The 26,426-nt window shown below is 41.5% G+C and overlaps 3 protein-coding genes across 4 annotated transcripts; 2 read left to right on the top strand and 1 right to left on the bottom strand.

Moving 5' to 3' along the window:
* Positions 1–590: 590 nt before the first annotated feature.
* On the top strand, positions 591–4,383 carry LOC117740211 (calcium-binding protein P-like). Its single transcript, XM_034546454.1, is given in 3 exon segments — positions 591–718; positions 1,182–2,086; positions 2,089–4,383. Coding segments are annotated over 2 exon segments (1,302 nt in total). The 5' UTR covers positions 591–718; positions 1,182–1,188; the 3' UTR covers positions 2,493–4,383.
* Positions 4,384–7,553: 3,170 nt separating this feature from the next.
* Positions 7,554–19,042, bottom strand: LOC117740893 (calsenilin-like). 2 transcript variants are annotated; one of them, XM_034547544.1, is made up of 10 exons: positions 18,952–19,042; positions 18,735–18,820; positions 16,064–16,238; positions 10,278–10,402; positions 9,080–9,149; positions 8,830–8,900; positions 8,641–8,748; positions 8,448–8,552; positions 8,054–8,116; positions 7,554–7,960 (listed from the first exon to the last, which is right to left on the bottom strand). In XM_034547544.1, exons 2-10 carry the CDS (start codon positions 18,738–18,740, stop codon positions 7,913–7,915), a joined length of 771 nt encoding a protein of 256 aa, XP_034403435.1. In that variant the 5' UTR covers positions 18,741–18,820; positions 18,952–19,042; the 3' UTR covers positions 7,554–7,912. The 2 variants fall into 2 exon arrangements, with proteins under 2 accessions (XP_034403435.1, XP_034403436.1); XM_034547545.1 differs by lacking the exons at positions 16,064–16,238; positions 18,735–18,820; positions 18,952–19,042 and adding an exon at positions 11,968–12,070.
* Positions 19,043–22,998: 3,956 nt separating this feature from the next.
* trim69 (tripartite motif containing 69) lies at positions 22,999–26,426 on the top strand. The gene is made up of 6 exons (XM_034547543.1): positions 22,999–23,771; positions 23,956–24,051; positions 24,237–24,470; positions 25,107–25,129; positions 25,215–25,330; positions 25,470–26,426. Exons 1-6 carry the CDS (start codon positions 23,154–23,156, stop codon positions 26,012–26,014), a joined length of 1,632 nt encoding a protein of 543 aa, XP_034403434.1. The 5' UTR covers positions 22,999–23,153; the 3' UTR covers positions 26,015–26,426.

Here is a 26,426-nt window from a genome sequence, read left to right as displayed (position 1 = left end):
GAGAGAAGTGAGGGTTGGTCAGCAAATACAGCAGTCAACTATGACTTGTTGCAGCTTTTGTTTGAATATGTTGAGAGAGGTTAGTTTGAGCTTGTTTTGTAGTGAGTTCCAGTCATTTGCAGCGGCATTGACGTCATTTACAGTATCGCACACTATCAAGGGGGTGCGCTCGTTTTCAGTCATTTTGAAGGTGACAGACGCAGATGCAGAAGATATGTCATCATGTGCTATTTTCTATTAACACATAGGCGAATTAACTGTAACTTTCTTAAAACCATAATAATTATTGTTTTTTGTTGTTGTTTCTTACAGTATTGTATTTATTCCCAATCATCGTCCTTGTATGTTAAATATGTTGTTAGTTAATGAGGGTCAGTGGTACCTGTTAGATTGTCCAGGTAAGCTCAGAAATGGAGCTAAACCAGTTATAAACGTGAATAATTAAATGCACGACCTTCTTAAAGTAAATCACATCTGAAAATATGACATTTTGTTTTTATTGACGTTTTTTTGTCATGATGATCGTCGCATGGGCGTCGCAGCAAACTGTGCCCCACTCGGTTCCCGCCGCAGGGTACTCGCTGCACACAAATCGAGCGCACATAAGCTCCATAAACCACCCGAGTCAGAGCACATAACCGAGCGGAGAGAGAGAGAAGACAACAACGCATTATCGCCGAGTTACCGTCGAAGCGCATAGACAGACCGCCAGTTCACGGTAAGAGATAATTCAGTTATGCGCCATATTGCTGTTATTTGTGTCTTTGTAGGAAGGCGAGAGAACAAAGCAGCTCAGTATATGATGAAGCGTTATGTAAGCGAATGGACGGGATACGTAAATAAATACGGGCCGTGGTTCACTCAGTGGGTTTGGCTGGTTTGGGATTTATTAAATCATCTAGACCTATTTCTTTAAGATATACCAAGTGTTAAGGGAATAATGGTGCACGTGCTCCGCTTGAATATCGTTGAAACATTCTGTTTTTGGATTGAATAAGGATGTCTTCCTGTCGGGCGCATATAAGAATATTAAATACTTATATAATAATAAATAGTCTGTCATTGGTAAATGAAAAGGCAGCACTGGGCTATTTTTCGTGTCATCCTAACATAATAAGGAAAGGAATATTTGTTTTTGGAATGCTTCATTATTCTTATGATCTTTACACTTTTCTCTCTAGGGCCAATATGGGAAAAATGGGTGGGATGTTCCTGGTGTCCCTTCTTATTGTGTTTCTCCTGAACACTGAATCGACATGGGCTAAAAGAGGAAGCAGTAGCAGCAGCAAAAAAACCTCTTCCAGCAGGGGTGGGACGCAATCAAAGCCATCTTCTCAGCCAGGAAACTACCCTCGACAGCCGCAGAGTCCCAATCGTAACCCCAACCCATATCCTCCTGGTGGAAGTTATCCAGGAGCAGGCAACACAAATCCAGGAGGAATTCCCAGACAAAATCCACCGAGTTATCCAGGAGCTGGAAGTAACCCAAACCAGTATCCCGCTAGAGCCAATCCTGGAGGTTATCCAAACCAGAACCCTGCAGGTGGATATCCGGCCGCTGGGGGCTATCCTAACCAAAACCCAGGACGATATCCCAACCAGAACCCTGCAGGTAGCTATCCAGGTGCAGGTGGATATCCCAACCAATATCCAGGCAGAGCTGGCAACCCAGGAGGATATCCCAACCAGTATCCAGCTGCAGGTGGTTACCCAGTCAGAGGGGGGAATACAGGACAGGGTTGGGGTCAGCCTGGTGCATATCCAGGGGGTTATCCCGGTGGAGGGGCTGGTGGTTCCCCCAACTGGAACCCAAATAATAAGATCCACAGTCCCGGCTTTGGTGGTGGAAGCTATGGACATGGTGGAGGCTATGGACACGGTGGAGGCTATGGACACGGTGGAGGCTATGGACAAGGGATGGGAGGGTCTCCTTTCTCTCGTTCTGTGCAGAGTATGGGTTACCAGCCCAAGTCTTCAGGTTTTGCCAAAAAAGCCATGCTGGCAGCAGGCGTTGGTGCTGTGGCCGGGATGGCCGTTGGATATGGACTTGGGCGCTTCCCTCGCCCACACTTTAATTTCCGCAACCCCAAGAAGAGCAGCACTACAACAGCTACATGTACCAACGTTACGGCACCAAGTCCACAGACGAGAAAGACTACGGACGTGATTATGTCTACAACCCTCCGCCACGGGCAGAGTCTTACGACAAGTTCATGGAGCAGTGTTTGAACAGCACTGACCTTCTTAAAGATCAGCATAGAGATGACGGTGACACCGTCAGCATTGAGGAGATTGGATACCCGGCCCTAATTGAGCAACTGAAGTCCCGACGCTGTGTTGAGAAGTACATGGAATACTCTGAGCGCTTTCTGCAGGAACGAAAAGCTGAGCAACAATTACAGCCAAGTCGCAGCAGCCCTTTGACCTACGGCGTGATGCAACTGTTCACCTCCCTCCTCATGCTCATGTCCAGCATGCTCCTTCTCCAGTGAGAGCAATTAGTCTTCCGTTTACTAAACCCCAAATGGATTTCCACTTGCTCCATTATATCTGCATGTCCACATACTGCTAATGTATATTATCTGCATAGCAAGCTCTCTGGGTCTCATGTAGTCATCTCTCTATTATCAACACATGTTGGTAAATATAGTAACTAAAGGAGTCCATTTTAAGAGGCAGCAGTCATTTAACCATGTTACAGTTAGATCATCAGCGTGTGTTGTACAAGCTGCACTAACCTTTTCCTGTAAACTCTTTCAATGATTTATTTTTGCATCTTTGTTACGTTGTTTCTCTTTATTTGGCGCCCCACATTATGAAGCACTGAATGTATAGATAACTTATTCAGGGTTCTTTAGTTTTTGTGACAATTTATTGTGACAGTTCGACTGCTACTGTGTAAAATAGGAATGTGACATTTAGGTTTGTATTTATCTACAAAAAAACATTCAACTAACATTAGTCACTTTTTATCCGTGCAGGACAATTCAACAGACAGATTTTTAAATTGGTTAATTATGCTTAATAAAGATTGTATTTGGCAATGGGACCAAATATATAGAGCTGGGTTTATTTCTCTGAGGACCACTCACCAAAACAAGAACATTTGTTATAAATGAGAATGCTTCGGTCCTTAATGTGATCTACCAGTTATCGTGTTGATCATCATCAACATGTTAACACATGGTTTACTATCCTGCAATAAACTCACTATTTGTTGCCTGTGAAATCCAGGATTGCATGTAATAGTTAGTAAAGGCGTCACTGACCTTTGATGTGCTACCATGCCCGCAGCAGTTGAGAACAAGAAGTGCATTTGTTGAAAATAGCGCCTGCCGCTTTAAATCTGTGTAGTCCGACATGTAGTTTGGTGAAAGCTGCGGTTGGATTGAGGTCCTTGATGGAGGTTTGGAACAGATGAGGTCCAAGACTTTGACCCTAAATTGTGGCATCGCAAAACTAATTGTAAGCTTTTAATTGTACCTTTACTCATCGCTCACAGTATGTTCATGTCGTATCTACTGTCGAGACTAACACTTGAACTGGAAGCGCCGGTTTAAATCTGCCTGGTTTGTGCATGAATACTGCTGGAGTGGTTTGGAGATTTTTATTATTTGTTCTTTCCAGAATTTCCAAGCTTTTGTGGGTCATTTCCGCATCGTTCTCTCATCACCTGATTCTTCTCTTGACACAGTCACATGGTCACAGGTCAGGTGTTGGCGAGTCTGTAAGTACTTATGTCTGCTCTGTAGTGGTCTGCATCTCTCCAGGAATGAAAAGGTTGCCCTCCTTTTCATCCGAATGGGTTTGTTTATTGTGATGTCATCTGTACATGTTTATGTTATCTGTCATTTTTCCTTCCTGTTTGTGATTATTTTACTGTTCCAGGTTGTTTTCTTTTATCTGACTTATTCAGTCCGCTTGACACTGGTGTACTCAATCTGTTGTTGATAAATTGATAGTTATTTAGCCTGTTATATAACAAAGAAAGTCAAGGGAAAACTGTCCAATTGTTGACAGTATATCTGGAAGTGATAATTTGCACTGTTTTATAGAGATTTATTTGTCTTTCTCCACATTTCACTTTTATTCTATGAATCTTCGTGGTCATTTGTTTTCAAATTCTTTTGAAATGTCTTTCCTGTTGTTGATCCTCGCTAAAGGCTCCCTGTCAATTTGTAATGACAATTTGACATTTTCATACTATCTAGGCTGTAGAATATCTGTGAAGTGCACTTATCTCCCTTTGGGTGTAGATATTCTGTAACTGGGTCATTGAGCTCATTTCGGGAGTATAGGCACCTGTGTGAATCGTGTAGTTGTAAACGCTCTGGGTTACTAACATGGTTTGTCAGGATGTGTTCAATAAAATACATAACACAATAAGAGTGTCTCAGCCTAAATGATGTCATTTCACAAACACACATATTCTTGACATCAAAATATAGAATAAAGACAATGATGTATGTTTCCAAACCAGTATCGTTGCTTGCAGTTTACTCTCAGACACCATTTGTTTTAACAACAATCATGTATGCGGTTTCTGACACAACATTTCTGAATTAGAAAACCTTTCTTTAGATGACTTTAGAATATATTTAAGCAAAGCTTTTTACATTTTTTAACAGTGATGCATTCCATCCATGTTATTTAATTTAAAAAAAACTAACTTTTATTTACATATTTATTTCTGTTTTGGAGACTAAGTTAAAAGGCAGATTGATTGATTCAGAAAATAGTCGTAGTCCTCTAGTCTAGACATGTGTTTATTGATATCAACAGTGTATATTGATATTAACAATGTATGTTGATATCCAGCTCAAGTTCTTTATTCATTTTATTCAAATAGCTTGATGAGTCTTTTGATTATAGAGGTTGCTAAAGTCCCCCAAAATATATTGTACCCTGCACTCAAAGAAATCTTACCATAATTATCATCACCCTACGTTAAACAATAAAGGACAGGAAGCATAGTTTGTTCAAAGCAGCTTTTACTTCATTTCATTTGATGATTGATCGTTTTCCCAGTGATCAGATTAGTTAAATGTCTCCTATCCAGGCTGCGATAAGGAAAGACACCGCGTGTCCAAGTGTGAGGAAGATGTTGGTCGTGGGAGCGGGGGCAGCCGCCTTCGCAAAGGCTCTCCAGAGAGACTGGTTGGGAGATCTTTGGCTTTCATTGTGGTAAAGCCGGTGGTCTTGCTCAGAGGAGGCTTTCTTATGGCTGTGATGACTCCCAGATCCGTGCTTTGGCTTACCAAAGAGCTTCAGCCCGTAGCCGGTCCCTGTGCCACCCAGTATCCCAGCTGCAGCTGCCCCGGCCAACTTCAGGCCCTGCTTGGAGAGGCCTCGGTTCTTAGCGGGAGGCGCTTTGTCGTCGTCACCTTTTCCTCGACCCTTGAAGAGGCCTCCACGCTTACCTTCTACACCTGAGCACAGAGCTGCCATGAGCAGCAGCCACACCCACAGTGAGAGCAGCCTCCGCTGGCCAGTCATTACTGGAGATTTTTACTCTGCAAAAAAAAGCGTTATATTTTTGCAACGCATGTTTGTTCTTTTATTTGAGAGACAAAGACAGAGAGGGTCGTAAAGTCTGTTGGCTGTAGTTCAAAACTGGTATGAAAGCTTTTGATTTCGCTCACTGCACATCCAAAGTCACATGCCTACCAGCACGAACACAACAGACATCCAGAACGATCCACATGCTCCGTCAACACTGGGATTAGCTGGGCATTATGTGTGTGATGCATATTTCTTTCTTTCATGATGCATTTGTTTTCCACAGCTCAGATACGCAATGCACATTTTTCCTGTTGTTATAAAAACATATAAAAAATGCAATGTGTTGTTGCAATGCGTTGTTGCAATGCCTGTGAAGATGATTTAGAAATGTTAAATAACAAAAGGTGAAATGTGCCGATACAACAATCTACTTTGCAATTGACAACATAACAATTAAGGATATTAGTGAAATGTTTTTTACCTTTCTGGTCGGTCACACCAAGAGGTCGCGTTGCTGGAGCGGCAGTCCTTTGTCAAACCACAAAACTTATGTTACAGAAGAGCAGCATTTTGGTATCAGCATCATTTCCACACCAGCATCCACTCAACAGCTCCTCCCCAAAACAAACCCTGCTTTGCTATTGGTTCAAGATCAATAATACAGTACAGGTTGAATGATTTTGGCTGATGGCAGCATTTCACATACAGTTGCAACACCTAGTTTTCTCTAGTTATTCACATAATGCAAAGGCTGGAGCAAAAACTAATATATTAATGTTGCATTGGCTATAGTGATTTTCTATCACAGGTCTGTATGTTTAAATTCCTTAAAAGCGTACATGTGTATGCCTACATTAAGCTAATGCTGAGCAGGGATTAACTTTAGCTTGTGTCTGAATAGCCGTAAGTGGCCTTTTGGCTGGAAGGACGGCCCATAAGAAACTAGAGCTGGTGTTATTATGAGAAAGTGAATCATTAATGCACATTTAACGGGAGATTATTTTTGACATCACAGCTCTAGCCTTCTCCACACACGCGCACATTGAATACTTTGAAACGACCTGTAAAACACATAAATTAAAACGGGGACAAGTATAAAAGCTATCAAAAAAAAAAGCTAAATTATAAAGTTATAGCTAACGATTTTGTCAACATTTGAAAGGTGAAATGGTGTCTTTAGCTGAAAGTATACGGACATTGTACGCTTTTAAAGTTGAAAAAGTTTTGTGTTTCTTAACATCTCGATTAATAAAAAACAATAATTAAAAAAAACGGATACAAAACGTATTATCCTTTTTATTTACAATTTGAGAGATGGTTGAGTCAACGTATTGATCCTTCAGTGTCATTGTGCCTTTGATGAGAAAAATATGATCCAAAATGTGGTTCTGTACTTGTTAACTGCATCAAGATGTTAAAGATATTTGATTCAGACAAACAAATACCAATCCGATAAGCAATCTTCTGCTGATGGAACAAGCACAGCAGCCAGTGACCGCCGGCTTTAAGAAACTTTTTTCCAGGAAATAGCAAGACTGTTATGCTACAAAAGAGTTCGAGAGCCCAGAGGACAGAGAACAAGAGGCATGACTGTTCAGAGAGACAAGACCGGTCAACATACTACAAATTTAGGGAAATGCTTTTATGCAAAATCAAAGGGCTATTTTTGCCTTGTGTCTCGGGTAGAGAGGATCTGCTCAATGGACAAGTGACGGTTTGTTGTTTGTTCGCACGATGTCGTAGCACACTGAATATTCCATGTATGAATGTAGCAAGTCTCATGGAAATGGGTTTCATTGCTGGTTTGCAGCTGTACAGTTGCACAACTTAAAATGTCACGTTTGATGTAATCATTTGCAAGATATTCAAATTTGTGTTGAGTAAATATTAAGGTTTTTTAAAGTGGACATCTCAGTTCATTGTGTGTTGTGGAAAAAAGAGAAGATAGTCAGTAGAGTTATCAGCATGTGGGAAGGTATATACTTTTATTTCAGCAGGTTTTGAGTCCACATGACAATGACACGGCGTCATGTCGACACAGAAGTCTGAAGGGCTTAGAAACAGGATTATTCTGCCCAAGTTTCAAAGTGGCCAGCGATAAAACCCGTGTTTGTGTTCAATGTGTTTTGCATCACATGCTTTTAGATGATGGGCAAACACTCATGCTCAGCTGGTTTGATCATGTGCAAAAACTAAAAGTGTTCATGCAAAGAAACAGTGATTTGGTGAATTCTTCACATTCCTCTGCATAGAACAGTGCGACAGGAAAAGCAATAGTGTTCACCAGTTTGTATTAAAATGTCAAATGTGTTGCACGATACAGTTGTGTCTTTCTTTTTCAAGATGGATGAAGTGATTTGGGGCCCGGATGCACGATGCAGCATTCCTGATCCACGTCCCTCGACAGGAACTAGATGACATTCTCAAAGAGCTGCATGGAAGCCATTATATTTTCATCCTGTTGAGAGCAGAAAAGCAGACGCAAGGACACATTGTGTTGTTTGTGCACAAAGATGCGTCATGCGTCAGTTCAGTTTGATGATTGGATTACCTTTTGGCAGGTTTCTATGAATTCATCAATAGTCACCACTCCATCTCGGTTTCGATCCATTTTCTGAAACACGTTAGACATGAAAAGGAGAGGTTTCATATTTAAATCCGATATGTAATTTTACTAATATGAGATACAAACGTGCGTCATGAAATCATAGTGATGAACTGTGGCTTTAGGAGAGGTCTCGTCTTAAGATGGGTTTTGATTCTGAAAAGGTGCTTGGTGTCATTTTTCTTTGAGAGATAGAGAGAGAGAGGAAGAGAAAGAGAGAAAGAGAGAGGTCTAAAACACATTGCTCAGGCACTCTCACTCAGGTTGTGGTGTAATAAAACAGTACATTTAGATGTCAGGGATTATGCTGTGTGGTTAAGTGGTTGCAAAGATAATATACCTGAAAGAATTTCTCCACATGCTCATAGGGAGAGTCGTCTCGTACACTGGGCAGGGTACACCTGCCCATCATATCATAAATGGACGTCATTATTTCCATCATCTCCTGCAGGAAACCAGAGAAACATACAGAACAACTGCCACAGATTTTGGGACGGTTTCTTTAAAAGACAAGAATGGCCTATTGAATGTACCTCTTTAGTAATGTAGCCGTCTTTATTGATGTCGTACAGGTTGAACGCCCATCGAAGTTTCTCTGTCACCGAGCCTCTGAGCAACACGGACAATCCTATCACAAAGTCCTAAAAGAGGAACGAGAAGTTTCATTATTAGTTTTCCTATTATTTTTTAGGCCACAAACATGCAGTCGGCAGGAAACTCGCCTCAAACCGGATGGAACCACTTCGGTCCATGTCAAACGCGTTGAACAAGAAATGTGCATACGTGGTCGCATCTGAGAACATATAATGAATATTAAATACACTTGAATAATTGTATCCATTTCATACTGAAAGCCATAACTAATTTAGCATATCTCATTCAGCTTGCTATTCCAAACAGTAGCAAAATTTACAAAGAAATAATGACATCTTTTATATACTTTTATGACACCATGTTTATATTACATACTACCTCCTTGAGGGAAGAACTGTGAGTAAATGGTCTTGAACGTTTCTTCATCCACTAGCCCACTGGGACATTCCTATTAAGAGAACAACACATTTACAACATTTAGGTCGGTGCATATTAGATTAGCTTGAATAATAATGAAAATAGCAGTTATATAACAAGAATAACAGAGTATAAAAGTTAACATTACTGGTATTCCATCATTGTATCGTGCTGTGCACACAGTTGCTGACTGCAGTGCAGGTTTATGGCCACTAGAGGGCAAACAAGAGCAGGATATCCAAAAGATTCATAAATAGCAAAGGGGAAAGATTTACTGAAACCTTTAGTGCACTTTCTTTATAAATCATTACAATGCAGTTACGCCAGAGTAGTATTGAAATTGGAAAATACAACTCATTATGTGTATCATTAAGGTATCAGACACCTCGTAAAACATTTGTAAGTTTTATTTATTATTATTTCTTTCATAATATATTTAAGTTTAAAGTCGGCTTTGTTTAAAATCAGTTTCTTCTACAGGCTCTTCTACAGGCAACCGCTCATTGGAAATATTGCTCTGCAGCGTCAAACACTGGAAAATATACCTTAAATCAGGACATAAATCTACAGATATCCATTTTTTTTTTAAATGGTTGGCCGAGACCAGTTATTCACAACCTCTGTTTGAAGACCTCTCCAAGGGCTCACAACATAAATCACAACAAAGAAAATAGCAACACTTATATAATTGTGTCGACCAATTGATTCGACAGATCTTTAAAACTGAGTTTCTCCACAAAGAATCACCACTTTAAATCTGGTGTTTACTAGAGTTATGCTCCTAAGTTTCTTGGAAATAACGACTAATCCCCTTAAGAAATCTTAGTCGACTAAGACTAAAAGGACCAGATATTACCTCACAAAATGCCCTAGAAAATAGAGAAAAAACTAACAACATCAATGACAATATTTGGACTTTGCTTTTCCCCTGTGAATTACTGGAAGATTTTACATCTTCACGAATTTCAATCACATGCGAATAAACCCGTAAACATATTATGTAATCATGCATATTACATGCATATTACTTGTCCACACATACACACCCATATGTATGATACTGTGTGGTTAGGAATGATGGAAAGGAATTGTTAATTGTGCCAGAAAGTTGCCTTTACTCCTTTTTTTTTTGGATGAACTGTGCTGATTGTTTTCATACATTTTTGAAGCCTCTGTACAGCGACTGAAGCTCCTTCCTTGTGAACTGCGTCTGGGCTTGGAGCTGATCGAGGCCCTCTGGCTGGTAACGCACCATTGAGAGCTCAAAGTCACCGTCACAGCTGTCTGTCAGGGAGAAACAGAGGAAACAGGATGCGGCGGGAAAGACGGGAGAAAGAAAAGAGGACAGAAATAGAGGTAAGACGAGAAAGAAAGAAGAAAAAAAAGGAAGGGGGGGAGGGGGGGGTTGAAAATACTAGAAAATCATAAATAGATGGGGAGGCAAAATAAATATACAGCACACAACTCAAAATGCTCACCATCTTCACACAAACAAAATATAAATTTTAAGACAAAAAAACGGAGAGTTTTAAGAAGGAAAGGTGAGACAAGGAAATGGGTGAGAGATAAAAGAGGGTAAGAAGAATAAACAGCATTAATTAAACATGATAAAGGAAGATGAGAGAGAGTGAAAGATGTTGAGACATTTTAATACAGAAGTTATAACAATTATGAGTAAGAGGGGATTGTAGCTCAGAGTGGTTCGAGGAAATAAGCAGATATAAAGTAAAGGTGGTAAGAGCAGTATGTTAAGGGCAAAAAATACCTTTGGCTTTGTCTGAAATAACTCCCTTTTCACTCATTCTCTATTCCTTAATGAACAATCAACCGTTTACTCTCGAGCAAAGAATAAATTCACATATTTGACAAAAATCATCATCATCATCATCTTGTGCCGTCACCAGCAAGTGCAAAGGCACATTTTTTGCTAAATTTGTCTCAACCTAATTAATTGCTTAAGAAGTGGGAACAATTATCAGGAGAAATTGGTAGTAGAAAAGTAGTGGGAGGAAGAAATTAGGATGGTTAGCGAAAAATAAAATACTTATTTTTTAACCATTGTGGACATCTTAAGGTTACTATTTTATATATTAAGCATTTATTTCACATTGAGAATTCTGACACTTAAATAAAATTATGGAAAGTAAAGAATGATCTTGATACACTTTGACTTGCCCTATTAACACAGGTGTCCCTAATTAACATTGATAAAGTGGCACAGCAGTTTGGACAATGCCACACCTGCTTCAATGCAGCCATAATTCATCTTATTAGGATCCTCATACAATAAAAAATGAAGGGGAAGAAGTTCACAGAGACGACTGGAATGAAATTAAACTTAATGCTAAAGAGGAAGACCACTGGAGGTACTCACCGTCTTTATAAGAGCAAAAACACAAATGGGAAGTCGAAAAAAGACCAGACCAGGAAGAGATGGGGATGAAGGAATGAGGGGGGAAGAAGAAGAGAACTGTTAGAATATTTGGTTTGAAGTCTAGCAACATTTTACCAACATAGTGATCCCGTTATTAAACGGTGGACTAAAGGATAGATTATCTTAAAACATTAACATGCACCAAAAGAGTTTTTCGGTCGCTGCCAATGTTTATGTCCAGTATGAATAAAAGGAACAATTACAGCAAACCAAAAACTCTTTCTATGTTTATACGTTTATAAGTGTAAAAAATCCTGTCTTCAACTGTCTTTTAATATTTTACAGCAAGCTCGTGGGACTCATATTCATAATATAAGTAGCACTGTGACAGTCACCATAATAACATTATTGTTCTAATGCTACACAAAACACCAAAGACAACATTTTAACATACAAACAACTCATTATGTCTTACCTTCGAGTGACAAGGGCTCCCAAACCCCAAACTGTTTGAGCACCACATAAAACATTCCAACAATAACAGCAATGGCAATTACTTCCATGCCATCCACTCCCATTGTTGCCTTGCATTAGATATCTCCCGTGCGAAATCCTCTTTTAAAAATCGTAATGTTCCTCCAGCCACGTGCTCTTTAATAAGTGCTTTAACTGGCATCAGCACTTATTTTCACTTAAAAGAAACCCCTTACTTAAACCACCGACCATTCAGACGTCGAAGATTGCCCGCAGAGCATCTTCTTCTAAGGAAACAAGTTCAAAGTACACCATATGTAAAGAAATAACAAATTCATAGAGTGTCAATCCCCCAAAAGGATCCAAAGCTTTCTCCACTTGCAAACGATCCATCTCTCTTACTACCCGCTGGCGATTCACCTCCTGCCCAGTTCACAACTCCATCGACTCGGGGGCTCCACCCTCCACTCTCTCCATCTCCTCTCACTCCACCCTGAGCCGAGCGTGCCTCAGGTTGGTTACCGAAGGAATTTCTTTACCAATAGTCTCCGATTGGCAGTCTAAGCTGTCTTTATTTGCTCAGTCATTTCAAAGGATGCAAAGCTGTAAAACCAAGCATTGATCCACATCCGCTGATGGCTGGGATATGAACAGCACTTAGGATGAAGGAGCCGGCCCTGCCCTGTGTGGCGCTGTTTGTGTCTACGATGTCGTTCAACCGTTCACGCGCTCAATAACTCACTCAGCGCTGAACAACACTGTGACCGCAGCAGGTGTAAAAAAACGGTTTTATGACACGCTTATGACATTATAGTTAACAATCGTACCCGTTTAAGCAAATGATATCTGTGCTGCAGAGACAAGCTGCACACCTCAGAGGTCAATTTGTAGCTTTTGGTAAAAGCTCAGCATAACACACACATGCAGTGTGTTGGTGGTCTAAAAGTCCTTTTTCACGTTTGTTGTTGTGTTTTGTGATGAGAATGAGGACAATGAGAGTGAAGAAGAATAGCAGGATAGTTCACAGCTGATGACTCTGCACAACATAATGGACTCGGTTAAAGTACAAAGAGGGGGTGGAGGACAAATCAATTGTTGAGAGGTAAAATACTGGTCTTAGGAGAGGGAGAGAAAGCGGGCCAGAAAAGCATTTCGATAGCCGGGGAGGGTTTATGTAACCCTCGGTCGTAATGTTTCAATCACATAACTACTGAGATAGCTAATGAACTGGGATGATGCCACTGCAAAGATACAAAACTCTAAAGATACATTTGAAATTTCAGGGAGAGATTTTAATGTCATAGTGCAATGCAGTCTGTATTATTTAAAAAAAGCGGTTTAAATACAGTATATTATAATAGATCCTAGTTTATTATTGCTCTCGTGGCCTGTGATGAAGGCATGTGTGCCAACACGTGTCAGCATATGAAATCTAAACTGACGGCGCAGCATTAGGTTTGTTTTGTGGTTTCAGAGTGCAGTCCCAGTTCAAGATGCAACCATAACAGAGCGCTCACCCAGAGGAAGTGCACCTGCCCTGCACTGGACCTTCAAAAATAATACGCTAAACTTAACCTTATATGAGTCAGCGTGTTAAACGTGAGATCAGAGGTGATGGATCGCCCAGGTCATTAAAATGCTGCACGTAGTTAACCTTTTCCGTGTATCTGACGTGTGGGCTGGTCCGACCTCACCCGACAGAAACACACTCAGCCATTACAGAACATGCAAGATGTATGAGCTCATGTGGGAACTTGTCTGCAATAAAAATAATGCAGCATTATACTGTTTAATGCACCCTAAGTGCTGATCTATCCCTGTTCTTCTTTTAAATACAGACACGAGTGAGGTGGCATAAGCATGCAGAGATGCAGACGTCGGTCTAACCATTGAGTTCTAATGACTGCAGTGAGAGCAGCATTACAGCCCAGAGTCTAAGCCCATCTATCACAAGCCATCACACAAGTGAGGTCACACAATTGAACACCCAGAACCTCGCTCTCTCTCAGCCTTTTTCTTAGTGCACGCTTTTAGCTCTTTTGTGGATTTCTATGCATTTGATTTTTGTCTAGAAATGTCCTTTCTGCTTCGGCTTCATCCACACCTTGCACTGTGCAAAGGGGGATCTGCCCTTTCATATCAGGCTGGTCCAAGTTCCACTAAAGTTTTGAATTGCATTGTCAAACATAGTTTCTAAATGTGCTTTGATAACACTAGTTATGTGAAAAACTATACATTATGGTATGACAGCCATTCAAAGTATTGTTTTTAAAGCAGTATGTCCATGATCTGTGGGTTATTCAGATGTCCTCCTCTTTTAACAGCTGATATGATTTGATTGATGTTTTCACTCTCTATAATAATCAAGGACAGCTAGCTGTAACTCTGACACAGTTATCAAATAGAAGAGCAGCAGCAGCCACAATAAAAAATGTTCCTCAAATATATTTAGACAATTCACACACTGCTGCAGCAGAAGGGAAATACTGTTTCCTTTACCAACAACAAATCAGATAGCAGCTCAAACCGCAAACAAATACATAGTAATCTCAAAACCTTTGCTTTTAGATTTTACAGCATTAAAGTGCAACATCATCTGATGATTACGTTATTCTCACCTTCCTTACAAACTATATTGTATAAATGATGTAATGCATTGCATCATAAAGCCAACATCGATTTCATCATTAAACAGCAGTTCCAATATTTAATATATTTGTATTGGGTCGTTCTACATGAGTGTGAGTGAGGGCTGGCCACCTTCTCCAGGGAGCAGCTGCAGGAGACTCTCAGAGCTATATGTCTACACACCACAAGAGGGCGTTCAAGTTGTTATGAATTTGGTGTAGATCTTCTTAAAGTCTTAAGAAATATTACCATTTTAACTAATGATCCTGGTAGAAAATGAAATAGTAAGTGAGAATAATTATGTATTTGAGCTAGTTGAACAACGTTTCAGTACATTCATACTGCAAATATACTTAAAGGCCTTATAAATAAAAGATCAAGACCATTTCCTTGCTAAAGTCAAATTTAGTACATTTGAATACATTGTTATATTCAAATTGTATAATTGGCCTGTGTGGCGTGATGGTTGATCAGCCATCAGATCAACGTCCTGTCCGAGGCACATGGCCATCTGTCTGTTGGCAACAGCTGGTCATTTCTGGAAACTGCAGAGGAGACGTTTTGTTTGTTCATCACTGCGTTTGTTACTCAGGCTGATTAAAGTATGGGGGGGGGGCATTTTATATATATTAGTTGAAATAAGTGAATTATGAGATATTGCTTGGATAGACTGTAGAAATAAATATCGGTCCTGCATGCCCACAGCGTGCCTGCATAGAAGGACAGTGTCAATAATGTAAATAAACCATGAAAAAGGGGACATGTGAGGGCAGTCAGTGGAAGACACTGTGTGCTCTTTATCTGACTAACGCAAGGGTCTGCCTTTCTATCTGTGAACTGGTTTTAATATGAACAAAAAAGGTATAAAATCTGCTTTGCAATTGTATTGCATGGGAGAAGGGAGTGCTTTGTCATATTTGGTGCAAGTTGTACATGTGACACGTACATTATTAACACACTTTGAATAAAGAAGCTTCAGGCCTCTGCAGTCCAGCATGTCGTCTGCAGTGTTTTGCTGCTGGCTTTAGCCGGCTAACTATACAAGAATACTGGATATCATTTCTAGGAGGTGAAGCGGTCAGACAAAAAGAAAGAAAGAGAGAGACGAAAAGGAGGAGAGCGAGCCTTAGATTTGGAGGAAATTATGTAGCGGATCAAACTTAATTCTTTGAATCGTGATGAGAGGGATAGCGGCTGGGGTCCATTCATTAATTGATTAGCTGCTGAAATTAAGAAGCGTTTGGTGGACAGAGAGTGAACACTGAATAGAGGAAAAAAAGATGTAGAGTGGGTAGATGCTTTAAAATTAATAGATTCTGTAGTGCAGTAGATTGAAGGCCAGCCCCCTACTGCTTTATTCAAGTCCCAGTCCCCCTGCTGTCACACACAATTATGCACATTTCCAATATACTGTATTGTTGTTGTTGTTGTTTGTTATCCTGGTGGTGTGTATGTTTGTGTGTCTGTACCTGGCCCTTGTTGCGTGGTACTGGCAATAATCCACTTGACGAGACAACACTTCATCAGAGATTTACGCGTGAGCCGTGGTTTCTCCCACTTGGAGCCATCTGTCTGTCCGCCCGGGTTTGGATCGGTCCCATTGGCATCAGGCAGCAGGCCGCCATCCACTGCCTTTCTATCCGGCTGAGGGAGACAGAAAATAAACTGTCCTCTGAGAGAGAAAAGATGGAAGACAGACCTCATGGTGCTTCTGCACTTTCAAAAGTCCCCAGCAGAGGGTCCACATGAATACAGCAGGAGGAAGAAAGCCAACTACTCTGCCTTGGAAGAGATGCACAACCCAGCTGTCATAGCAGCCGATCTTGTTCACACAAAATACATTTTGGAGCGCCCTGGTGGTGACTATATATATGCAATGTCTGGTTTGGCATCATCATTTGTTCATCATCCATCTCTCGGCATGTCCCACCAGCTCTTTTGGAGTCCAGTTGGTCTCTCAAAACTACTCACTAGGTGCAGAACGGTGCATAATGGAAGTTACACAGAGCTGAAGCCTCTTCACACTTTGGTGTCAGGTCCTTAAACAGAGGCATATTACATGTCTGCAAATAGGAGGTGTCGAACACAGAACCTAAAATAAGCACCATTTCCTCTCATATAACTTTCCATTAATGCCTTTCCGGTAGGACAAGTTACATATTTGTAATAATATGGTGGTATGACATAAGAGTAGGCTTGATAAGATAGATCTGCTGTCTATGGTGAAAAGCTCTTGTGACAGCTGGACCAGCAGCAGGAGTAACATGCAGACATCCAGCCAACTGTGAGCTCGATAGCTCAGTAATCAATACTCAAACGCTGAGGGAAAAATAATGGATTATCTGTACATGGCTGCGGGGGGCTCCTAAATCCCTCAGACTCTTTGCACCCACATGCTACATGTGTCAAGCATATGTAGCATGTGGCATTCAGGAAAGGATCAGTTGATATAGTTCTGTAAAGCGGTGTCCTGCTTTTGTGCATTACACAGATAAAGGAATATCAAAGTATTTTTCCAGAAAAAAAGAAAGAATTGGGAAATATCTGATATTCTTGGAACATGAGCACTCATGAGAATAGGGACATGCGAGCGCTCGTTTCCAGCTATTTTCACCAACACATAACATCTTCTCATCTCACCCGAATGCACACTCACTGTTTCTATATTCTGATTAATATTTAAGTGACAATAAAGCTTTACGTTTCTGAATTTCTGAAAATAAATAGCACAACCTATCAAACATTTAATAATCCAAGGATGATAAATGTGAGGCTTTTGTGTTTTGTGTGAATATCTTTCTTTTCATTTGGATTACACCATCTTTGTTGGATGGTGTTTTTCACTCCCATACAGTGTTGACTCATAGCCACCGTCAGTGTTATTGTACAATGTGCTGTCCTGCCCGGCACTATTATATGCTCAGCCTTCCAGAGGCTTCTTCAACCTTTTGTTGCTTCTGTGTCTTGTACTTGCTTGAGATAAAAAGGGCTTTACGAGGGTGCAATGTCGAGAAAATAGTTAGGGCTGCTATCTGGGGAGCTCCTCGGTCCCTCGGTCGCCTATTTGAATATGAAAGGATGCCAAGGCATAGAGAACATTGAGAATGTCGCTCAATAATTCACCCCTCCTTAAAACCGCATCAATAAAAGATCAGAATTGGCTGCCACTGTGAAAGATAACTTTAAATAAAACACTAAGACTAATACTTGATGGCAGAAGAACACGTAAACAAACAGTCACACACTGTACACACACGATTCATTCCTAGGGTTAGGGTTAACCCGATAATATACCAAGCAAATGATAAAACATCAGTCACATGTAATCATCTGCGACCCATTTGAATAACAGATGTGAAGCAGAAGGTGATTTGAGGTGTTCACATGCGGAGCGCTGCATTATTCAAGGGATTCAAGCCATTCGTGGCGAGCCGTGAGACGCTCCCTGTGATCATGTAAGTCATCATGAACGCTGGGGGCGACCATCCTCCACTGATCATCACATATGTTACACGAACAATCCTAAAACAAATTCCACATATCACACAGCATGACATCTGCCAAGATTGTTGTTTTTGTTGTTGTTGTTTCTTCCGGTGCAGTTGCAAAAGAGACATCGGCATCGCTTCACAGATTCAACAAGGTGCTGGAAACATTCCTCTAAGATTTTGATCCATACAGACATGATAGCGGTGCGGTCTAAATACCTGACAATCAATCAGCAATATGAATATAAATGTGATCAACCAGCCTGCATTAAAGGCTGCTTATGTTAATACATTAATAGTAACGTCAACCCGGCAGTATATTTAGATTTAGCTGACAATACCTCTGTACATTAACTTTAAATACATTTTGTATGCAAGACTTTTCCTTGTTACCGAGTATGTTCACATTACTTACAGTAAAAAGTATGCCATATAAAACTACTTCTTTCACACACTGGAAACCACAATGCCTCACTGAAATGTACCAATGCTTTTCTCCTCCATGTTGCTCACTCAACTTTCTGCTGCCGATAAACTAGAAAGTACAAAGATCAGCTAAAAAGTAGTATAGGTAGATGATGAATCATTATGCATGCTAGTCTATCCCTGCAACGAAAACATTAAGGCATATGTTAATACATGTTTCTTGTACCTGCATTGCGTCTGTTGCCTGTTGTCTGTTGTGCAGAATAAATCCCTGCAAACCTTCTCCGCTCGCGCTCCTCAAAGGACTCTGATCTGCAGCAGCATGCCGAGAAACAGAGAGAGAAGCTTTTGAAGGAGGAGCAGAGCTGCTCAGAGGGCTGAGCTCACACACTGAGCAGGGAATAAACACGACAATCATCACAGAGATTAACACGTGTTTAAACCTGAAGAGTCAAAGCTTTGAAACTGGATTCAGTCAGTGGTCAGGAGAGTCCTGGTCCTCAGCAGACACAGAAAGAGCACCGAAGCCCGAGCTGCTCTCAACAAGTGAAGACGAGGCAAACTATTTATAGAGCGGCAGAAGGAGCGAGGTGGCGATGAGGTGTTCACATCGTGACACGCATTATTAGAAATGCCAGACATATTAAAACCTGCAGGTGTGGTGTGTGAGTCCAAACCCAGACAGGCTCTAACAGTGCGACTCTCTGAGGAAATTAAAAAGGATTGTTGTGTTTCATACTCACATACGGTCCAAATAGAGTTGCTGGTTTTATAATAATACATTTATGGCTCAGTGCACTTCGCTGTCTGTGTGATCCTGCTCAGTTAAAATCATAGAAATAGAAGAAGAACATTATCTTACTACTTACTTAGTAGTTGACTCCATTTGAGTTATTTCTGTGCTTAAATATAAATATATACAATAGTTATTCTAATACCTTCGAGGTGGATCATTGGTTGTTTCTCGCCAATTGTTCTTCCCATCAACATTGAATAGACAGGTTGCATGTAGGTTTATAATGTCCATCTAAATGGCATCACTCTGCAAAATTACTTTAATTTGACTTTGAAGTGACATTTTAGCCCAGTGAGAACACACTGCTGTGCACCTGCTTCCGTCTATGGTTTCACATTAACTTGGAAAATAAATAAATAAGAGCACAGGAAGCTGCCTCCTGAGCCAAAAATATATTCCGACAATGTTTCAGCATCTACTTAAGGGCCTCTTCCCGAATTCGACAAAAGTCATGGGGATGAGGGCGCGCTTTATTGCCGGGGGGGGAATCTGACAAAAAACAGACGATCAACAAGGAGGGAAGAAGAGAAAAGAGAGATGGGTTGAGCTGATTGATATAACTAAATATGTATTTCACTTTCTCATTTTATTGTAGATAAGCAATTAACACTGGATTAGACACCAGCACTGCATTGTGCATGCTAGTGCATTCATTCATTAAAAAAAATGACAATGACAATGCTAACATGTCTAGCAGGTAAAATTACATTATTTTGACAATCATAAAGTAAAAATCCGGGGGATCATCAAAGTCACTTTAACCATAGCAAGGCTAAACGTGGAAGCAATTTTACATTCAAATTAGATTATTAGCCAATGTTTACCACCTACATCGCAACTGGAGAAATGTTCAGAGAGAGAGTTCAGCAGAAATCAAGGTTATTTTTAGTTCCAGAGAGCCTCCAGTCTCAGGCCTCAGCTCCAGGTGTAGTTGAGGTTGTGTGTTCAGTGCAGATGTGTTTGTGTATCTGTGAAAGGGAGGGTCTTCTATTTTCTCTCTGTCCTCATAAATGTTGCATTTTCTCTCAGAACGTGTCACTAACGCTCACATACATGGCTGCACACATCTGTGCACATATTCACACTCGTCTCCAGCTATGCCTCAACGTTCCTCTTCTCCTCATTTTGTATGAAACATGATCATAGCCTTGAAATGTAACATTACAACCTGTTTATGACTTAGTGGTGTTAATGTAATGGGGTAGATGAGGATAAACAGCCTGAGAGCCAAGAGGACATTAAAGGGTTTTACACTCTGCGGTTACATAATGCTTTTTTTTATCAAACATAAAGCACACATATAAAAGGTATCAAAATAAACACTCTACAGCTGTCTCAATAAACAAATCTATACAATAAAATGCTATCACATGCTAACACATGAAATGCTAACGTTCTGATGTTGAGCAGGCATCACCATCTAATTTACCTCCAACAATCGGACGTTCATTTGAGCGAGAAGCAGAAACTGCTGTTGTATTTTTGCATTTTTGAGTTTTAGGGCTTTAATACTTCATTCACTTGCAGTTTCTTAATCAAGCACTAACTGGAACTTTTCTTTTTTCCACACTGGAGCCAATACTATAACCACTTCACTTCCCCTCTGCTGCACCCTACTCAATTGTACTGACCCATGAGGTTTACAGGAATCGTGATGTCAAGGCATGTCAACGTTTTAATTAACTCAACAACCCTAATCTGTCTGGCGTGTTAATTATGTGTGTGCAGGTCTGAGCAGCTCTGAAGAGGGTCCTCTTTATTAGGGACCACTGAAGGCTACAAATTAATTACACTGTCTGCCATCAATTAACTTACGGAAAGCAGTCGATAAAGGTTTAAGATTATATTGCATTTTTCTTCTTACATAATATTTTTCAGTCATTACACAACATCCATCACATCTGATCTGATTTATTGAAGGGTGATTGGATAGTACTTGACATGTATTCATCTTGTGTCATCTTATTGTTGTACATTTAGCAAAATATGAACCTGTAAAATGTTGTGATTGTGGAACATGTAAGGGGATAATATTTCCATGGAGTTTCATAGCTGTAAATGTTCAGCACCACAGACAGCGACTGAGTTCAGAGGTCACATACTGTATGTAGCACATCTGTATTCGCCCTGGTGGTCCACTAAACCACAAGGAGAGGAGACAGAGGTGACCTTCTCCTGGAGTCACTGATGTCACACCTGCAGATGAACCACATGCTCCCTCATACACAGCTGTATCAGGTCTTCACCGCCATCTTTGCCGTATACACTGTCTGTGTGAAAGAAAACAGGGAGGGACTTTGTTTGGAGGATGATGCACAACGCACACAGAGAAAGTCATATTTTGTTTGTCATTTGCTTTCCATTATTCAACACTTGTGCGCTCTTCGGTTTTCTCACCGAGGTCTGAGCCCCTGGGCCTCCGTGTGACCTGCTATACACATGCTGTAAAATTCTTTTTTAATTTAAGGAATTTGCACTTCAGTCAATAATTGTTTGTTCTATATTTGCTTCACTGCAATTTGAAAATAGATAGTTTGATTACCAAATATTTTAAGATTTTTCACTCACAAAAAAAACTGGATTATACGCATGGATTTCATTCACTAACTGGTCTTATTACATTTTGTTGGTATTGTATAATAATAATAATTAATTTGTTGAATTTTCAGTTTGGACACCAGATGTCACTATTGGCCATAACATGACAAGCTAGCTGTGGACCTGCTCACCATCTCAGGCTTTTCATGAGACTTTACAAGAGACTCAAAACATCTGAATAAACTTCACTCACCAGATAAGGTGTTTAATGTGCTACATTTGTTAATGTATCACTTTCTTGCAGATGCATTTCTAAATTGACATAATCCTAGTTTCATTCTCCTGACCTTTGATTATGTTCCAGTGTACAATCACAGGGTGGCTATTGACTTTACTGCCATACAGGGTGATTCGCCTGATGTAACACCCAGAAGGACGTTTAGCTGTTCACATGCTGTGTCGAGGCTTTCTTTCCTTCAACCAAGTCACATGAAAACATTCAATTAGTGTGTTGTAAAGAAACTACAATTTAGGAAAAAGGCCTCTACCCCCGTAGCCTTTTCCTGCAGGAAGTTTTTTTTTCTCCGTGTAAATCTCTTCATGGTCTTGTTGTTTACCCTTCAGTGACAATAATGACTTATTGGGCAGAGAGCGTTGCTATAAAAAGAAACAGGAAATCTCTCTCTCTCTCTCTCTCTCTCTCTCTCTCTCTCTCTCTCTCTCTCTCTCTCTCTCTCTCTCTCTCTCTCTCTCTCTCTCTCTCTCTCTCTCTCTCTCTCTCTCTCTCTCTCTCTCTCTCTCTCTCTCTCTCTCTCTCTCTCTCTCTCTCTCTCTCTCTCTCTCTCTCTCTCTCTCTCTCTCTCTCTCTCTCTCTCTCTCTCTCTCTCTCTCTCTCTCTCTCTCACACACACACACACTCATGGTTGGTCTCACACACCCAAACAAACTGAAATGGATTTAAATGTTTCTGCAGTTACTCCACAGCAGATTAAGAGTTTAGTGGACTTTCTTGCACTTATTGGCCAGATTTCACTAAACAAACAAGCCAAGGGTAGAATATTCACGGTCCGCCTCGGTTTCCTGACTAAGATGTGACGTCAGTCTGGAGGGGAAAGTAGGGGCCCATTAAGATCACCTCACTATCTGCTGAGGATGTGAGAGGCTGTGGCTGCTTCTGCACCACCCACTTAATTTCCATACAATCAACAGGAAGACTGGAGGCCAAGGAGAGCAGCCACACTCTGCAGGAGAGGAAGGACGTGGAGGTCCAGCTGTACAGTCAGAACAAAGGGAAACAATCAAGGCAAAGGAATGAGCAAGAATCAGAAAGAAGTGAAGAAAATCCAGACGGTTTATCTGCAGAATTTGGAAAAACTAAACCAGGGGAAAAAGCCAGACAAGAAAAGTTGGAAACCAAAGGAAGGAGACTTTGCTGCAGCGATGGAAAAACTGCGACAGCCTCCCACAGCTGGAAAAGTAACCAAAAGCTCAGCACACAGAATCAGCAGAGATCTTACCTGCTCCATCTGCCTGGATCTCTTCAAGCAGCCGGTGTCCTTGCCCTGTGACCACACCTTCTGCCAGGGCTGCATTGAGGGTTACTGGACCGGTCCCCGGGGTCCCATCCAGGGAAGCACAGGCTCCTGCCCTCAGTGCAGAAAGGTGTACCCCGGGCAAAGCTACAGGCCCAACCGCATCGTTGCCAACATAGTGGAGAGCTACTGTCAGGGTCTGGAGGAGAGCGGGACTGGACCTCGTCTGGCAGATGTTGGAGTGCCTGCTCCGGTCCCATGCTGCAGCAGACACAGAGAGGAGCTGAAGCTTTACTGTGAGGAGGACCAGGAGCTGGTGTGTCTGGTGTGTGGTCTCTCCCAGGAGCACAGGAATCATACCATGGTGTGTGTCCAGGAGGCTGAACAGAAGTATAGGGTGAGTTGAACGAGTGTCAAGTATGCATATCTTACTTAGTGCATAGTACAGTACATGGTCAATGTAATGGTGGGAATGTTTACTACATTGTATCTAAATTGTAAATGACTTCACGGCAGGTGTGTATTTTTCATATGCAGAGAAAGCAGGTCAGTATAGTGATGTTGTGTCTCTGTCCGGTTAGGCGTCTCTAAACAGCTCCATGGATTCTCTTAAAGCTGAACTCAACACGGCGCTGCAGTGTGACAGGGAAGTCGAGGACGAGGTTAAAAAGCTGAAGGTGAGAGGAAACGCTTTCAAAACATACATATATTTAATACACTGGCATCACTACAGGACTATGGGTCTATCTGCGAAATGGATGCGATAACATTGCTTCCAGCACAACGGAGAAAACTAACGTAGAGGATCCATCTTTCTGCAAAGACCGCAAGTGACAATGCTCCTCATCTTCCACCTCCTCAGGAGCACACCGCTGACCTGAAGCAGCGCATTGAGGCCCAGTTCAGCGACCTGCACCAGTTCCTGTACCAGGAGGAGAAGCTGCTGCAGGTGAAGCTGAAGACGGAGGAGCGCAGAGAGCTGATTCGGCTGGACGAGCACAAGGCTCTGCTGTGTGTGGAGATCTCTCGTCTGCAGGGAGCCGTCCACGAGATAGAGGACAAGCTGAAAGAGCAAGACGCCTTCACTCTGCTCCGGGTAGGTTCAGCTCATATGAACATCGTGCACGATGAATACAGTCCATCTGGAAATTATTTACAGCATGATGAGTCAGCTCTGGGGATGATTACGATGAGAAATGCGGAGCACTTTATTTTAAATGTATTTGTTTCCAGAACAATTTATTTATCATAATGACACAGTAGAGATGTCATATTTGGGCTGAAAGTTAGTTGTATACATCATTCAGTCATGTATTTCTGTGCCAAAATGTTAAACATTACTCCAAAATTAACATTCAGGACTTAACTGAGCAGGGCTCACTATTCTTAAAGGCCGTAGACATATCATCATGTCATTTTGCATTTATTTGAAGTGTAACTTTTTTCAAATGTTAATACTGTTGTTGCATAACAAAAGACTTGAGCAGTGAGTGGAGACAGGATGTAGGCCAGTGATCTCACTCGCTGATCTGGAGGTTAAGGAGTTTAGCTCAGGCACGGGGCCTTAGGCAACGACTGAGGGACTTTCCCCCGGCCACAGGGAGATCCCACAGGGTTATAGCGGGAGCTCAGACATTGATGTAATGTGGAAAAAGCCTTCTACTATTTCAGATACAATAAACCTAATGACCAGTCTCTCTTGTCCTGTGTTTATTCTCGTGTCTCGTTTCAGAGCATCAAAGTCCTGCTCCAGAGGTGAGTGTGGGAAATGTTTTCTATCCTGGATGGGCTTTGTCTTCATTGTCTCTCTTTACTGTTCTGACTTTGCTTTTGTTGGCAGGCCTTCGCTGAAGTTTGAAAAACCCACGTTTACACCGCCCAGTCTGTGCGAGGGCCGCTTTGCGGGGCCCTTGCAGTACAGAGTGTGGAAATCCATGAAAGGAAGCCTTTATCCAGGTACTTTAAGTGACACTTTGAGCCCCATCTGACTATGCAAGTGTGGACTACAAGCACTGCATTACACAGAAACAATCTGACCATCCTGTGATATCAAAGAATCATTGAAATGTTTGGTCATTACTTTCCCTGTTTGTAGTTCCAGCAGCCATCACATTTAACTCCAGCACGGCCAACGGATGGCTCAGCCTGACCTCCTCCCTCACCTGTGTTCGCTACCAGACCTTTAACCACACCGTGCAGGACAACCCCTCCAGGTTCAACGCCGCCCTGTCGCTGCTCGGAAGCCAGGGCTTCACCCACGGGCGACACTACTGGGAGATTGAAGTCTACAGCAGCACAGTCTGGACCGTAGGGGTGGCCCGAGAGTCGGTGCCCAGAAAGGGAGTCATCAAGGCCCTCCCAGCCAACGGCTTCTGGACTCTCTCCCTGTCTTACGGGATCCAGCACATGGCTGGCACTTCGCCCCCAACTGTTCTGTCTCTGGAGGAGCCGCTGGTCCGGATCGGAGTGTACCTTGACTACAAGAGGGGCCTGGTGTCCTTTTACAACGCAGAGTGCATGACACACCTCTACACCTTCAGGGAGACCTTCAAGGAGACGCTGTACCCTTACTTCAATCTGGGTTTCCTGGATAAAGTGCATGAAAATGAGCCTCTCAAAGTTTTCCTACCAAAGATTTAAAAAAATTTTTTTTTAAAAAGGGTGAATATAAGAACTGAAGAGGGACAACAGAGGAACACACACACATATATATATATATACTTTCCATTGTACCGAATTAGAGATTTGTGATTATTAGTCCAATAGAAACAGATGTCTCATAAAGAGGCCACGTGGAGCTTTCAAAAGCAACGTTTAAATTCAGCGTTACTCACCAAATGTATATCTTGTATCCCTGAGGTGGAACATGCATTCCTCATAAAACATTTGCAAAAACTGTTTATTCTGGCATTGGCCATCATGTTTGCGGGTGAACGGTGTCCCGTCGTCTTCTTCTTGCCTGACTTTGCTGGCGCATTGCAGCCACATGTGTGTGTCACCGCCACCTGTTGATCAGTGGTCGGACTGTGCTTCACATGAACGAGACAGGAAC

This window comes from Cyclopterus lumpus, chromosome 12, assembly GCF_009769545.1.
Source record: "Cyclopterus lumpus isolate fCycLum1 chromosome 12, fCycLum1.pri, whole genome shotgun sequence".
Classification (NCBI taxonomy): domain Eukaryota; kingdom Metazoa; phylum Chordata; class Actinopteri; order Perciformes; family Cyclopteridae; genus Cyclopterus; species Cyclopterus lumpus.
The sequence above is the reverse complement of the archived record's forward strand: the minus strand, read 5'-3'. Positions and strand labels throughout refer to the sequence as shown.